Genomic DNA, 15,632 nt, shown 5'->3' with positions numbered 1-15,632 from the left:
AAGACTGTAAAGTCCTCGTCACTAGATGGCAGAGCTAAAACTGGTGCTGAAGTCAACCTCTTCTTAAGCTCTTCGAAACTCTCTTCGCACTGGTCGGTCCAAAGAAACTTCTGATTCTTCCTGGTTAGTCTGGTCAGAGGAGCTGCTATTTTCGAGAAGTCCTGAACGAACCTCCTGTAGTAACCTGCCAAACCCAAGAAACTCCTGATTTCTGTCACTGAAATGGGTCTAGGCCAGTTAGCCACAGTTTCTGTCTTCTTGGGGTCCACCTCTATCCCATTCTCTGACACTACATGCCCCAAGAACGAAATGCTCCTCAGCCAGAACTCACATTTAGAGAACTTGGCATACAAGCCATGTTCCCTCAAGGTCTGCAAGACCAACCGCAGATGATGGGCATGCTCCCCTGCATTCCTGGAATACACTAAGATATCGTCTATGAAGACAATAACGAAGTGATCCAGGTACTGGCTAAACACTCTGTTAATGAGATCCATGAATGCTGCAGGGGCGTTGGTTAACCCGAACGGCATTACAAGGAACTCAAAATGCCCATATCTGGTCCTGAAAGCCGTCTTTGGCACATCCTCATCTCTGATCCTCAGCTGATGGTACCCAGATCTCAGATCTATTTTGGAGAAACAACCCGCTCCTGCTAGCTGGTCGAATAGATCGTCGATCCTTGGCAAAGGGTACTTGTTCTTGGTAGTGACTTTGTTCAACTGCCTGTAGTCGATACAAAGTCTAAGGGATCCATCCTTCTTTCTCACAAACAAAACTGGAGCACCCCAAGGTGAGGTACTCGGTCGGATGAAGCCCTTTTCTACCAACTCTTGCAACTGTTCCTTCAACTCTTTCAATTCTGCTGGCGCCATCCTGTAGGGAGGGATAGAGATTGGTCGGGTTCCAGGCATCAGTTCTATCTCGAACTCTATTTCCCTAGCAGGTGGTAAACCTGGTAGCTCGTCTGGGAAGACGTCTAGAAACTCTCTAACCACTGGCACCGAGGCGGGTTCTCTAACCTGACTGTTAAGCTCTCTCACATGAGCCAAATACCCCTGACATCCCCTCCTAAGCAACCTACGAGCCTGAATAGCTGATATCAGACCTCTAGGTGTACCTCTCTTGTCTCCTCTGAAGACAACCTCAGACCCATCCTGACCTCTGAACCTGACTACCTTGTCTCTGCAGTCCAAGGTAGCACCATGGGTAGATAGCCAGTCCATCCCTAGAATGACGTCAAAATCTGTCAAGTCTAGAACCACAAGGTCGGCGGACATGCATCTTCCCTCAACAAACACAGGACTACACTGGCAGACTGACTCTGCCACTGATGGATCACACTTGGGTCCACTGACCCAGAGAGGACACTCTAACTCAGAGATCATCAACCCTAACCTCTGGACGGCTCTCGGTGTAACAAAAGAATGAGATGCACCAGGGTCCATCAAGGCGTACACATCTGAACAACCAATGACTAAATTACCTACCACCACGGTGTTAGATGCATCTGCCTCCTGTTGAGTCATCGTGAAGATCCGTGCTGGAGCTGATGGACCTTCACCCCTGAAACCCGCTGAAGAAGAGGCTGCCCCTCTCCCTCTGCCTCTGCCACTGGCCTGCGTCATGACTGGAGCTGCTGGCTGCGCTACACTGCCTGAAGCTGTCTGCTGGGACTGTGCCATCGGGGCTGCTCTTGGACAATCTCGAGACATATGCCCCTCCTGACCACATCTGTAACAGGCCATCGTCCCAAACCGACATACTCCCCTGTGTGGCTTACCACACCTTGCACAAACTGCATTATCCGCACCAGAGCTTGAGCCACTCCCTAGTCCCAGACTGGACTTAACCTTGTTCCAAAACTTGTTCTTCTTCGACTTCTTGGTGGTACTGCTCCACCTCTTGCTGCCTGAAACTGCTGCACTAAAAGAAGAAGAGCCTGGGGTCTTAGAACCAGAAGGCTGTGCCACTGACTGCTTAACTGTTCCCTGAACGATGGCACTGGCCTCCATTTTCCGGGCCATATCCACTATGGCATGGAAGCTCTTCCTATCTGCTGACTGGATCAAGGAGGAATATCTGGAGTGGAGTGTCATGATATACCTCCTTGACTTTTTCTGATCCGTGTCAAGGCTTTGCCCTGAAAAAGGCAACAGCTCCAAAAATCTGTCTGTGAACTCCTCTACACCCATCTCATCAGTTTGCCTCAACTGCTCAAACTCAATCATTTTTAGCTCCCTCGAGCTATCGGGGAAAGCCCATCCCGCAAACTCGTTTGCGAACTCTTCCCAAGACATGCTATCCACTTTCGGGTTCACATAATTCTTAAACCACTCTCGTGCCTTCTTGCACTTAAGCGTGAACCCAGCCATCTGAATGGCTCTACTGTCATCAGCCCCAATCTCCTCTGTGATCACTCTAACCCTTTCCAGATATACAAATGGGTCATCCCCTTTTTCATACTGGGGAGCACCCAATTTCATGTAGTCAGTCATCTTAACCTTGCTCCCACTGGCTGAGCTAGGTCTAGATGGCTGAGCAACTGGGGTTGCTGGTTCTGTAGGTGGTGGAGGTGGTGCAACATTTTCTGAGGTAGGGTTTGCTGGATTTGGATAGTAAGGTGGTGGTGGATACATCGGGTACTGTGAATATGGTGGGTAGTAGGGTGGGTATGGCATCTGTGTGGGATAAGGGGTGAAGCTAGGGTAATCCGATGTACCTCCCATCGAATACCCGGGATTTTGTGAGAAGTGTGGGTAGTGGGGTGGCTGAACAAATCCCGAGGCCTGAGTGCCTCCTTGGGACTCTCCTATTCCTTCTTCTGACATACTAACTCCCAAACTGCCATCCCTCCTCTGCTCTACATCCATATCATCCCCCATATCCTCTGATGCTCCTCCCCGAACTGTTCCTCTGACTGATCTGCTTCTACCCAGATCCAAAGACCTTCTAGGGTCCCTTACTGCGCTGTCCCTGTTGGACCTGCTAGACATTGCCCTAGGCAATGTAGGAGGACGGGCACTCATGCCCTCATCCTCAGGTGGCACTCCAGTCAATCGTGCAGATCGACGAGTTCCTCTCATCCTGTTTTCTGGAAAACAGCACACATCACATAAACATTAGCATCATATGGTTCATGTGGGCACACATGAACCCTCATCACATACATCACATATCATAGCATATCATTAATGCACATGCCTATTATCATGGCATTTCACATCATCATACAAGACAGGACTCCACATCCTATCCTAGTGGACATGATCTTTCCTATTGTGCTTGACCTTCTATAACCTCTATGAGCCCGACACTCTAGGTCCGACCATATGAACCTAGGGCTCTGATACCATTCTGTAACGACCCGAAAATCGGCCCGCTACCGGCGCTAGGATCCAGATCGGCTTAAGGCCGCCGGGACCCGTAGCAAGCCTGACATAGAACCTGTAAACATGTTCAATCCCATACATGATCAACAATCATATGTAGAAATTAAAACTTTCCTTTTCATCATACACCATACTCAACCTGTGCATGCATTAAACATAGCGTAACTTAAACATTTATCCCTCAGTGGGATCTCATCATTTCCCCAGTGGGCGATACATCATAAGTTGAGTTGGTTAAACATAAACATCAATAGACATTAAGATCATGTATCAACAAGGGATTACAATACTCATAGGGTCAAGCACAACTATAACCTCAATATACCTCATTACATAACATACTATAATCTCTTACATTACATCATAGTACAATTATCATGTCCACAATCTAACTTATTACATAAACATACTTCAAAACTCTGGCTAACCTCCTGGTCTACCCTGTACCTGCACATCTGGGGTTAGGGGAGAGGGGTGAGCTACAAAGCCCAGTGAGCAGAATAGTAAAACATTTAAAACATATGATAACATGAAATGCATCACATCACAGCTAATCACATCAAGGATGAACTTGTCACCAATAGTCCTCTACACATTCCAATAGTGGCAGGGGCATAGAATGGGCCTCACTGGTCTTTCTCTTACATACATAACATAATATAACATTCCATAGTGCCAGGGCCGTAGAATGGGCCTCACTGGTCTTTCTCTTACATAGTGCCAGGGGCGTAGAATGGGCCTCACTGGTCTTCCGTACCGTATCATCATCATATCATAACATAGGAGGACTAAAGGATCATTCAACATTCATCCGCATCATCAACATAATATGCAATGCAATATATTCGTAAATTCTAATGCAAGCACCCTATTATATCTCATGGCATTCATGATGCGTGAATCATGCTAAAACTGATTTATTTATTTAAAAGCATAAGAGTTATTCCACTCACCTCTGGGTAGCTCTGACCAGACACTGGGGCAGCAGACTCATTGCTGGGGTCCTCGGTTCCTCGGGTCCGAACCTACACAGGTGGACTCAAATGAGGGACCAAACATACTAGAACATAACTCTAAAAACATCCCCCAAAAACCCCCTAAAACATCTCAAAACATCCATGCAAAACATGCAAAGAAAGGCTGGACAGGGCACTTTCGGCGGCAGGTTCGGCGGCCGAAAGTCCCAGACAGATCCGAAAGTCAGGCACTTTCGGCGGCACCTTCGGCGGCCGAAAGTCCCAGACGGATCCGAAAGTCCTCTTTCGGGGGCAAGCTTCGGCAGCCGAATGCTGCCTCCACAAGGGGGTTCGGCGGCCGAAAGTTCCTTCGGCTGCCGAACCTGGTTTCTTCCAAATGGACAGAAACTCGGCTCAAACGAGCCTCTTGCCTCCCCAAGCCTCAAATCATGCATAAACTTGTTCTAAAACATGCATACATATCATACATTACACCTAGGGGTCTCAAACTAGCATATACCCCAACTACAACACTTCAAACATACATCAACAACATACATTGTCCACAAATCACATAAAACCTAACATAGCTCAACTAACTTAAACATGCATTTCTACCCCATAAAACAACTTAAAACTTACTTAAAACATACAATGAGCTTAAGATCGGCTCTTACCTCTTGATGATCGAGAGAGAGACGACCAAAACTCGGAGATCCAAGCAAATGAGCTCCTGAGTTTCCAAAGCTCCAAACTTGTTTAAAATGCTCAAAACTTGCAATGTGAGGTTAAAACTCAAGAAAAATGGAGGAGATTTGAAGAAAGAACACAAGATTTGGGGAGAGGGAGGTCGGAAGCTAGCTGTGGCCGAAAATGGGAGAAAGCTCCCCCATTTCGGCTAAGTGCCCCTTTTATAGGTGGCTGGCCAGGCCACGTTCGGGGGCCGAATGTGCCTCCGCATGCATGCCATGTTCGGCGGCCGAACTTGAGTTTCGGCGGCCGAACCCGGACTCCCCTTTTCTCATGCTTTCGGGGGCCTAACGTGCCTCCAAAACGCATGCATGTTCGGTGGCCGAACTTGACTTTCGGCGGCCGAACCTGGGTTTTCCTCCAAAGACTTTTCATACAAAACTCATGTAAAAACATACTTAAAATTATTAAAAACATGAAAACATATCATAAAAACATACTTTTACCCTTCTAAAGGTTTCCGACATCCGAGATTCCACCGGACGGTAGGAATTCTGATACCGGAGTCTAGCCGGGTATTACAACGTGTATGTCTTTATATTATTTAATATCATGCAAATGATAATTTAGATATCGAATATCTAAATTTGAGTTCATGTATGTCTTTATAGTTTGGCTATAACAATAGACTATCACTAGCTCAATAGTACTATCGTATACACCCATTTATAGTAGAAATCATACTACCACTCATCTATTTAATTTGATTTGATTTTATTATTTTCATCTCACTTTATTACTTTAATCATTAAGCCATTTTTTTCTTAATAAAGCATATGAGTGCTTTATTGATATTTCTCAGCTCCTTTTCATTTTGTGAAGTAACTATAAATCTTTCTCTTTAATCTCACAGCGATGATAAGGAATGCATGATTGACTCATTCATCGCTACTAAGATTAATAAATTAATTTATTTATATTATAGTTACGCCAACTAGGACAAATAATATTAGATGGATTCACCAAAGATTTTATTTCAATGTCAATAGGAGCTGATTCATTATCATTTGAAATACTTACATTAGGAAAAGAATCCATTTAAGATTCTACAGTTAAAGCAGGCTAGTTTTTAGTTTCATATAAAGATAAGTCTTGGTCTATCCCTGAAAAAGCCGGGCCCGAACTGGCCCAAATAACTTTTGGACCCACTTTCCACTTGACACAAGTTATTTAGTAGTTTTGTGCTAGCTATTATATACAATTCCAATTTCTTATAATCTTCCGATGTGGGATGATCAACTGCCGCAATTCCGCAAGCAGGCAGCTGACTGTTACACTCGGTCCCGCTAAATTTTGCGACGTCCTCGTCGCAACTGAATCCAATACAATTGCTAACTAGGACCGGACCCTTGGGTATTGTGGTTCGCTAGTACCTTGGGCGGCTCCACCTCGTCTCGTCTCTCACGGGTAGCCCTTTCCTCGCAGGCCCACTAGCTCCGCACAATTTTTCTGACCCAGGGTGGCTCTGATACCAATTGAAACAGCCGGGCCCAAACTGACCCAAATAACTTTTGGGCTCACTTTTCACTTGGCCCAAAATGGTTAACCCAAGTTATTTAGTAGTTCTGTGCTAGCTATTATATACAATTCCAATTTCTTATAATCTTCCGATGTGGGATGATCAGCTGTCGTAATTCCGCAAGCAGGCAGCTGACCGTTACAATCCCACTCTGTTTAGAAAATTCATTCTCTAAGAGTATGACATCTCGTGATTCATATTTAGTTACCATGCTACTATCTTGTTTACAAATAAAAATGTCCTTTTGATTGTCATAGTATCTTTTAAAGATACACTTTCTTTTCCTTGGATTTAATTTTTTACATTTACAAGAAGGATTGTGAACAAAATTAGCACACTCTCAAGGTATTAAAACACTTGACTTGAGTTCTCTTATTAGTTCATAAATCATACGAACTTTGTAATATTAACTAAGAAAATACTCGGTTAAGCTCAAATGCAACAGTAATTTGTCCCAATTGGTAATAAGTAGATTTACTTGTGCCATTGTTGACCCAATAATCTTTAGTAAAGTTCTATTTTTGTATTCCACAACACTATTTTATTGGGGTATATAAAAAAATTCAACTCTTATTGAATTTCCTTTCCATCACATAATCGTTTGAACTCATCAAACAAATATTCTCGATTTTGATTAGTTATAAAAGTTTTGATTTTCATATTTAACTGATCATCAACCAAGTTCTTAAACTTAATGAAGCAATTCAAAGCTTTAAATTTATGAGATTAGGTATAAATAATCAAAACAAGTTTAAATATTAATAAATGTGATAAAATAATTACATCTTGCATTTCCTTCACATTCATTAAATTATATATGTCAAAGTGAATTAACAATAATCGCTAAAAACATATTGATGTATTTCGACAATTATAAAAAACGGTTTGTTTAAGTGCCTCAAGTATTTAACGAGCTCATTTTTTAGGAAATACTCGAAGGCAATTTTAAATTTCACCCCTCTTATTAGTAGCGGTGGAGAAAGATGATTCCAAAACTATCTGAATCACCTAAGGTTATTATAGAAATCCTGCTCAAAACCATCATGAAAACTATTTTAACCTAACTGCTCTTCTTTTATGTCTTCACTAAAAATACACAGCCTACGGTTCATATTTGTGAGTTTGCAAGGTATTTGCATGATTTTCTCTAGTTCGTTTTGTGAATATCTAAGGCGTAGATGGTTTCAATCAGAGAATTTGAAGTGGTTTGTAATAATCAGAGATTTTGAACTGGTGGTAAGTTTAATTTCTTCCTTAATAGTCTATAAGGATCTATTGGAATTTTAATTGATGTTCTTGGTGTTGATTATTAGTATTCTTCTTTAATCCTTTTAAGACATTAATTAGGTTTTCAATTGATGTTATTGGTTTTTGATGTGTTATTTTGTAATTGTATTAAACTTCTTTTCTTATATGATATGAATATAAAACTTCAAGACAATGTATGGTTGATACTTCATACTTTTTGGCACTTCCTCTCTCGATTTCATTGTTTTTCTTCCAGGAAATGAACATACTCAAAATTACATTATTTTAGGAACGATGGACACCATTACATGTTGCTGCTTAAGCCCAAAGAATTGGCATGGTGAAGCTATTATTTATTAGAGGAGTTGATAGTGTTATCTCTTGAAGCAACCTAAGAGGAGGTAAAATGGGTTTATAAAAAAAATTAAAGGCTAAAAACGTAAGTTAAAAAAGGCAAAGGAAAGAAGAGTGATAATGAAAATAAGGATTTATAGAGGTTCAGCTATCCCAAGTCTACGCCATCTTCTTAAAGTCCTCCTTGAGATTTCAACTCGACTATCAAATTTTATTTGGATGAATATTAAAATCCCTTATAATTCTAAAGCAAAATCCTTACTCTTTACAATCCTCTTTTTCTCAAAGAGCAATCATTTACTCAAAATCATACATAATACAATGAATTCACTCAATAACTTTCACTCTATCTCAAACCAAAAATCAATTACAACTTAAAGCTAACTTTCAAGAAATTAATACTATGACTTAAGGTTTAGAGAGAAAAAGAATGTGACAAGTTTAATCTCAATAAATGTGTACTTAGATAATTGTTGTAACTTTTTTTTTTCAGATAAAAAATATTATATTTCTAGTTTTAATATAAATGTGATCGTTGGGGACATATTAAATGTAAATAGAGTCGTTTATGTACTGAAATAATTATTATTTCGTACTTAGAAAAACTCATATTCGACGGTCTAAAGTTGAAGTTTGACGACCGAACCTTTAGAGGTAAAAATACAACTCCTTAAAAATAAACTTTCAGTGGTCTAAGCCCCAATTTTCGATGGTTGAACAATAGTACTTTTGCCTCTATTTCTCTATTTTCGGTGGCTTAATATCTACTTTAGGAGCACAAAAATATTTCATTAAATTTTTAAAAATTCATAACTTAGCCTACAAAACTCCGATTTTCAATTTGTTTGAATTCTTATAATTTAAATTTTAAAACAATTTAATTTACTAAAAAAAAATTTAAAAGCACTCCATTTGAAAATTTTCATTTCTCAAAGAGTTATAAAGTAAAAATTTAAGTTATAAACTTTCAAATTTTAGAATTTTTCATTCTTGAAAAGGAAGCAATTTTATTTAGAAAAATTTATTATTTAATTTCTGAGTATTATCATTATTAATAAGTTAATCTCTACATTACTATTAAATTTTAAAAATAGAGAAATATATTCATTAATTTTGATAAACCTTAAGGATGTAAAAGTAAGTTTTCATATAAATAATGGATTAGGTTTTTAAGGACTTCTTTTAATTAGGTCTTGATTGAAATTCCCTTATCAACATTTAAGAAAGTTCACATGATTCCCTATCGGAGGAGCCAGGTGATGTGAACCAGGTAACACAGATCACTGTAATTTAGTTCAATCACAAATCCAAATCACTTTAAAAACCAATTCATTGGTCGAATCGGCTGGTTGAGTCTGAGTTGGAATACACCGCCACCACCAATCTATTATTGGCGAGCAGGTAAAAAGATAGAGAGAGAGAGAGTAGCACGTTCAACCACGTGGCTACTTACATGTAGAAGGTGCTACATATCATAGCCACGCCCACTCCTGATTATTATGACAGAGATGGGCAGATGGCAACATCCTTTCCTTTCATTTTCACTTCATTTCTCTCATCCTTTTTCTATAAAGCTATTTCAATTATTTTATGTAATCAGTGTATAAAAGAAATTAAAATTTTAATAAAATAATAAATAAATTACTAATTATATATAAAAAATAATAATTTATAACATTATTTATGAGATTAATTAAAATTTACACTTTGGTCCTTATCATTTTAACAATAAATCATTTAATTTTTAAATTTTTATTCTATTAATAAAATATTATTTTTAAAAATTTATTATTAAATTATAATAATTTAAACATTCAAATTTTACTTTTTATAAGAATTTAATTCTATTAATTTTAATAACTTATAATAATTTAATTCTTATATTTTAATATGTATAATAATTTAAATTTATTTTTTTATTAATAAATCACTAATATAAATTTAATAAAAAAGCTATTTTATTAATAAAATAAAATAAAATTTTAAATATTAAATTATTTAATATCAAATAAGCAGGAACTTAAATTGTGAGTATACAGTAAATCAGCGATTAAAATGCCAAATCAATATAAATCAATTATAAAATGCACCCAATATAATTTTGCTCTAAATTGTGTAATTTATCACTCATAATTAAAGCACACTTGTTAAAGTACACATAATTAATCTATGAAAGAAAAGGGGTATGCTGGAATGCTGAAGATGGGAATTCAATGACAAAATTTCCAAATAGGTTTTGCCTAACGTAATATGGGTGGTGCAATTTATTGACACAGAAAAATGAGGGGTGGTGCTATTTATTGACACACAAGCTCATTCTCCATTCAAACTTCGGTCCACCATGATAGACTGTTGGATGGAAATCACTCGACCACTGATTCATCAATTATTGGAAGGAGAGCTAATTCCTCTATTTAATTTTCTGTTATGGTACATCTAGAAGAGTGGGACACTGATTTTTCAATAGTCAATCTCCATAGAACGTGATGACTTCCTTTTTATCACTTACTCCATCTTTGTTTGAGAGAAAATATTTTCCATTTTTCATGACCTTTAAAACACTTTTAAAAAATTAATAAATAAGAAATATTTTTTAAAAAAAAAATCAAATCATTTAAAAATAGTTAATAAGTTATTTTCTATATTTTGATACTCTTATTAAGACCAATACTTTTCAGTACTGATTTTCATTTCAGTGGTTAAGTGTTAAGTATGGATCCTAAAGTTTAGGACCATAGATCAGCAATAATTAAAATAAATAAAGAAAGAAAGACAATACCACATAGATGGATTGCAACGAAGAATGTTTTTATCAAAAAGTTGTAAGCTTACTATGAGCACTTAACCGAAACGAGTATCTGCTTACACAACAAAACATGATACTAACTCCTAGCATGGAAATCACACCATTGTCTTTTAACCCCTTTAAGGAACAAAATAAAATAAAATGGACCTTCTGCAAGGGCTACGAAACCACAGGTACTGAAAATAAGGAAAGGTCAGTCATTGAATAAAAATATACACAACCAAGAACTTCCAAATGAACAACCAATACAATGCAGAAACTCTCACTCTCTTGCCCTTTAAATGTATGAGGGCCATTTTTGTCCATGAAGAAACAAGCCACGATTAACAAATTTTATTGAACTGGAAGCCAAATCTCAAGTTTACATGTCATCAACTTGCGAGTGGAACACAAAGCTTGGGAATGTAGTGGTAATATCCCTGTTCAATGGAAAAAGATAAGAATCCAAACATGCAATTTGCCAATTCTGTCATGAACAAAATTAATAAATATTGTTCTGCTTTTACAATAGGATTTTGGAACTCACTTGAGATACTGAAGAGTCATATTTTTCAGAAGAGATGGATGGCGGAGAACAAGGTTTCTCCACTCTTCCTTGTCAATCTTGCCATCATGCTTTGTATCAGCTTCCTCAAAGGTCTGAAATTCAGGGAAGAAATATATATAAGCTTTCCAACCAGTACTTGCAGAAAGAGTATCCGAATCCTAATAAGTATCCAAAATTATAGTCATTATCAGGAAAAAGTGAATTAATCTGAGGTAGCACCTTGTCAATTATACTCTCAATAACGTCATCTGAAAGGTTCATACCAGATTCAGCTAGAGTAGCAACAACCATTTGTTTCACCTAAGCAATAAATGTGGATAACAGTTTTAACAGTCTAAATCAAATAATAATCAACACCTGACAGTTGAAGAACCAAAAACTCAAATAGTAAAATCTTGAAACAATAACACTGACCTCCTGTCTTTCAATGAAACCTTGCTGTTTGAGATCATACAGTTGAAAAGAAACTGCAACACCACATCACACAAATAAATAGGAATAATGCACCAAGAAGTGAAGGCTGATTTCATCATTCTAGCATAATAAACCAACAATAGATATGCCCAACTCAAGCAATACAAAAGAATTTACAATACGAAAAATTATCAACCTCAAAAAACATACATTCAATCTTATCTTCAATTGGCGCATTTGGATGAAAAACAGAGAGGGCACGAGCAAACTCTTCGAATCCTAGGATCCCATTGTGTTTTGTATCAAACAAATCAAAGACCTGCAATCAATAAGCAAAAGCAGGCAGCAGCAGGTAGCCCTTTATTAGAATGAATAATAGCTCTGACACAATCGGAGTAAATTGTGATAAAATACAGAAAAAAGTACCCGATCAGCAAATAAGCTCTCCTTTTTGTTTGTCTTGAACAATGCTAATTGAAACTCCTCCTGTAACATGGGGTTAAATAAAAATGCAGACAAAAGTTTCTGAATAAATTACAAGAAAGCAGCACGTAAACAAAGAGAATGAAAAATATAATATTAGGATTTAGAAGGGACCATTGTATTCACAGGAATCTAAAGTCTAAACAATCAAACATGCCAAACAAACTTGCAGCTGAAGTAAAAAAATTTTATGGTGTGCTATAAAAAGCAAGCAAACCTTGTTGATCAGGCCGTCATCAATCACGGCGCTGCTGATCTTCTTAAAAAGCTCATACAGTGCCTCTATTTCACTCACACTGACTGCACCAAGAATTAACAAAACAACAATCTTCAATGGAAATAAATATACCAAAGTGCTAATGGAAAACATAAAATAACAAAATCTATTATCTTTAATGTACGGATAGATGAAAGAAATTACTAAATAAGTAGATATTTGCATGATCAAACTGTATCAGATGAGACATTCCCTATATTAATATTTCTATTAAATGCTTTTTCTTGCAAGGCTTCCATAACCACGAAACAAATAGGTCTTTTTGGCAAGAAATGTAACTGTATTAAAACAAAGACCAAAACATGTGGCAAGTAATCTAGACATTACACAGAGAAACACTAGAAGTTAAAGGATGCCACTGGGTGAATAAAACTAAAGATTAACAACATTATCATAAACAATTGGTCAGTGGCATACACACAGTCTCCCGGGCAAGACGTTCAGGGTCTTCAAGGCCTCTTGATTGTTTGTATAAATCAAGATCAAAACATCGTAGTAGGGAAGAAACGAATCCCTCTATGCACTGCAACATGATATTCTATACAAATCAAAACACTCCATACCTGTGCAACACACAAAAACGACTTAAGATATGATCTTCAGGTCACTAATCATTATTTTTAAAGATACAGCCCATAGGCATTGAATAGAATGAACCTGTTAACCATTTCCCACTTGTGCGTCAAGAACAAATTCCAAGACTTATAAAAACTGGAGTACTCAATAGTATATCTGTTTACAAATAAAAATTAAAATATAAGTCATGAAAGATTCTTAATGACATGGTTGATCTAGAAAAGAGTATTTAAAATGATGAAAACAAAAAAGATAGAACACCCTAACCAATTTTTTAATAAAGAAATGATCATTAATTAATAAAAAGAAAAGCGGCGAACATTCAAAGAGATGGCAAATGTTCATGTTTTTTAAGGAATATGGCAATATTTGGCAAGTCATAATTGTGTATGCTAATGTATAGTATCTGACTTTCAAGGACAAAGAAATGGAAAGCATGTATCTCAATTTCATAAATAAAGAAGATGGAAAACATGCCTTGCACAACCAATTAAACATTTATCAATATGTAAGCAACAAGCAAAAATGCCCCCGATCATGATATTTAAACAAGAACTATCATTTGAAAATGTCATACATCAAAAGACACAAGACGGGCTAGTTGTATAATTAAATACCTATAACTAACTTAGATGGATGAGCTATGGAGAGGCACCTAGCAGAATCCACATGCAAGTGTAGACATCACCTGTGATACTCTGACTCTTCATTTTGCTATGCCATATCCATGTCGACACGACACTTCATGGGATAAGACATGGAATATGTGTCCCACATATATTCGTACACCCGGACACTTGAGTGACATATTCATGCGTAATTAATAGAGTATTCTTTTCTCACAATATGAAGAACATATATTTAGATAAAAATAGTTATTTGGTTATATTTTAGAAATCATCTATTTAGACTATAATTATTACTATATAACTTTATATTCCGAGTCCAAGTAACATAGTTCATCACAAAAACCCTACAACAAAAATTTAAGAGACAGAAGCCCCATTAAAATGAAGGTTCTATATCTTCCAATTCTAGGCAGAACGTCAGATCAGATGCAAGATAACAGCATCAGTGGAGCAGTACCCTAAGCACCAAGCTAAACCACTTGTTATCCAATCAAACTGGTGATATAGTTGTTATAGCACTCCGACTAAAGCATAGAGAACGCTCCAAGCAATGCTCAGGACTTTACACCATGCCCAAACAGGCATGTATATCTGGTGCAGAAGAATCCTCTAAAACTGCGATTCCAACAATCATTGTCCTAAGCAACTTACAACACCCTCAATCAGAGAGAGCTTGTAACCCTAAATGTTTCTTGACTAGGCTACATGTTAGTTCCGACGGTTCTCTATATAAATGTTTATAATCACAATACTAATCTTGATTTCTGTCTAAGAAGCACTCCATGCCCACACATAAAAAATAGCCAGTCCAACCTCAAAACTTTATTGAACAAATTCAAAATCCCAATAGATAGAGCAACGACTAAAACTCATATGCATCTATACAATTTCAAAATCAGATCAAGAATATTATACGCAAGAACGTCAAACACCAAAGCATAAAAAGAAACCAATAATTAGAACCTGGTACAAGATCACATCAAATATACATATGTATATATATCTATCATTAAACTCAAATATCTCAGCGCCATAGATCTATCAACATCAAAGAAATCAACCTTATGAACATTTGAAAACTTAAAAAGAATAAAAGAGCGAACAAAACGATCCGTTCAGATGCCAGAGAAGAGCAGGAAAAATTTGGAATTAAAAAAGAGGCGATGATGATGTGTTTGAGATTCCAAAATTTTCTTGCCTTTTCTCGTTTTCCCTTCTCTATAAGCTTTCAGCTTTCTCGGGAAACGAACAGAAAGATTCCAACTACGAACAGCTCTCACCTCGAGAGAGCGACAACAAAAACAATAGAGATGGAAGGTCCTGCAGAGACAGAGTGAGAGAGAGAGAGAGAGAGAACTTTTGAGGTATTTTTAGTTTTTGATTTAAAATGAAAATTGCAAAAATAAGCCTAAAAGAGTAATTTACGTGTTGGCGATGACTGCCAATGCGATAGAGATTTTCGTTTTGCGAGGCGGAATTTGATTAAAAACACGTTCATGCGACGTCGTTTCTTCGCCTTTCTTTCTCATAATTTAATATTTGATTTTTTTTTGAATTCATTTAATATGAAAATTTAAAATAATTTAAATAAAAAAATAATATAAAAAAATAGTTTAATATATCAAAAATAAAATATATTAAAAATGCTCGATTATCTTTCTTATTTTTTTTAAATAGGAGT

General features: G+C 37.0%; 1 protein-coding gene across 1 annotated transcript; it reads right to left on the bottom strand.

Moving 5' to 3' along the window:
* Positions 1-11,202: 11,202 nt before the first annotated feature.
* LOC110628859 (calcineurin B-like protein 3) lies at positions 11,203-15,342 on the bottom strand. The gene is made up of 10 exons (XM_021775683.2): positions 15,150-15,342; positions 13,404-13,478; positions 13,164-13,309; positions 12,687-12,769; positions 12,413-12,472; positions 12,197-12,305; positions 11,987-12,039; positions 11,792-11,872; positions 11,552-11,664; positions 11,203-11,444 (listed from the first exon to the last, which is right to left on the bottom strand). The coding sequence occupies exons 3-10, from the start codon at positions 13,276-13,278 to the stop codon at positions 11,387-11,389; spliced, it is 672 nt and encodes a 223-aa protein (XP_021631375.1). The 5' UTR covers positions 13,279-13,309; positions 13,404-13,478; positions 15,150-15,342; the 3' UTR covers positions 11,203-11,386.
* Between the last annotated feature and the right edge of the window lie 290 nt (positions 15,343-15,632).

The sequence above is a fragment of the Manihot esculenta genome, chromosome 1 (genome assembly GCF_001659605.2).
Source record: "Manihot esculenta cultivar AM560-2 chromosome 1, M.esculenta_v8, whole genome shotgun sequence".
Classification (NCBI taxonomy): domain Eukaryota; kingdom Viridiplantae; phylum Streptophyta; class Magnoliopsida; order Malpighiales; family Euphorbiaceae; genus Manihot; species Manihot esculenta.
The sequence above is the reverse complement of the archived record's forward strand: the minus strand, read 5'-3'. Positions and strand labels throughout refer to the sequence as shown.

Excerpts from the sequence above, each read along its gene's own strand:
- LOC110628859 (XM_021775683.2), bottom strand. The coding sequence starts at position 13,278 with ATGTTGCAGTGCATAGAGGGATTCGTTTCTTCCCTACTACGATGTTTT. Across the intron at positions 12,473-12,686 it reads ATGACGGCCTGATCAACAAG|GAGGAGTTTCAATTAGCATT; the intron begins GTTTGCTTGCTT and ends CCCATGTTACAG. Across the intron at positions 11,445-11,551 it reads ATGACTCTTCAGTATCTCAA|GGATATTACCACTACATTCC; the intron begins GTGAGTTCCAAA and ends TCCATTGAACAG.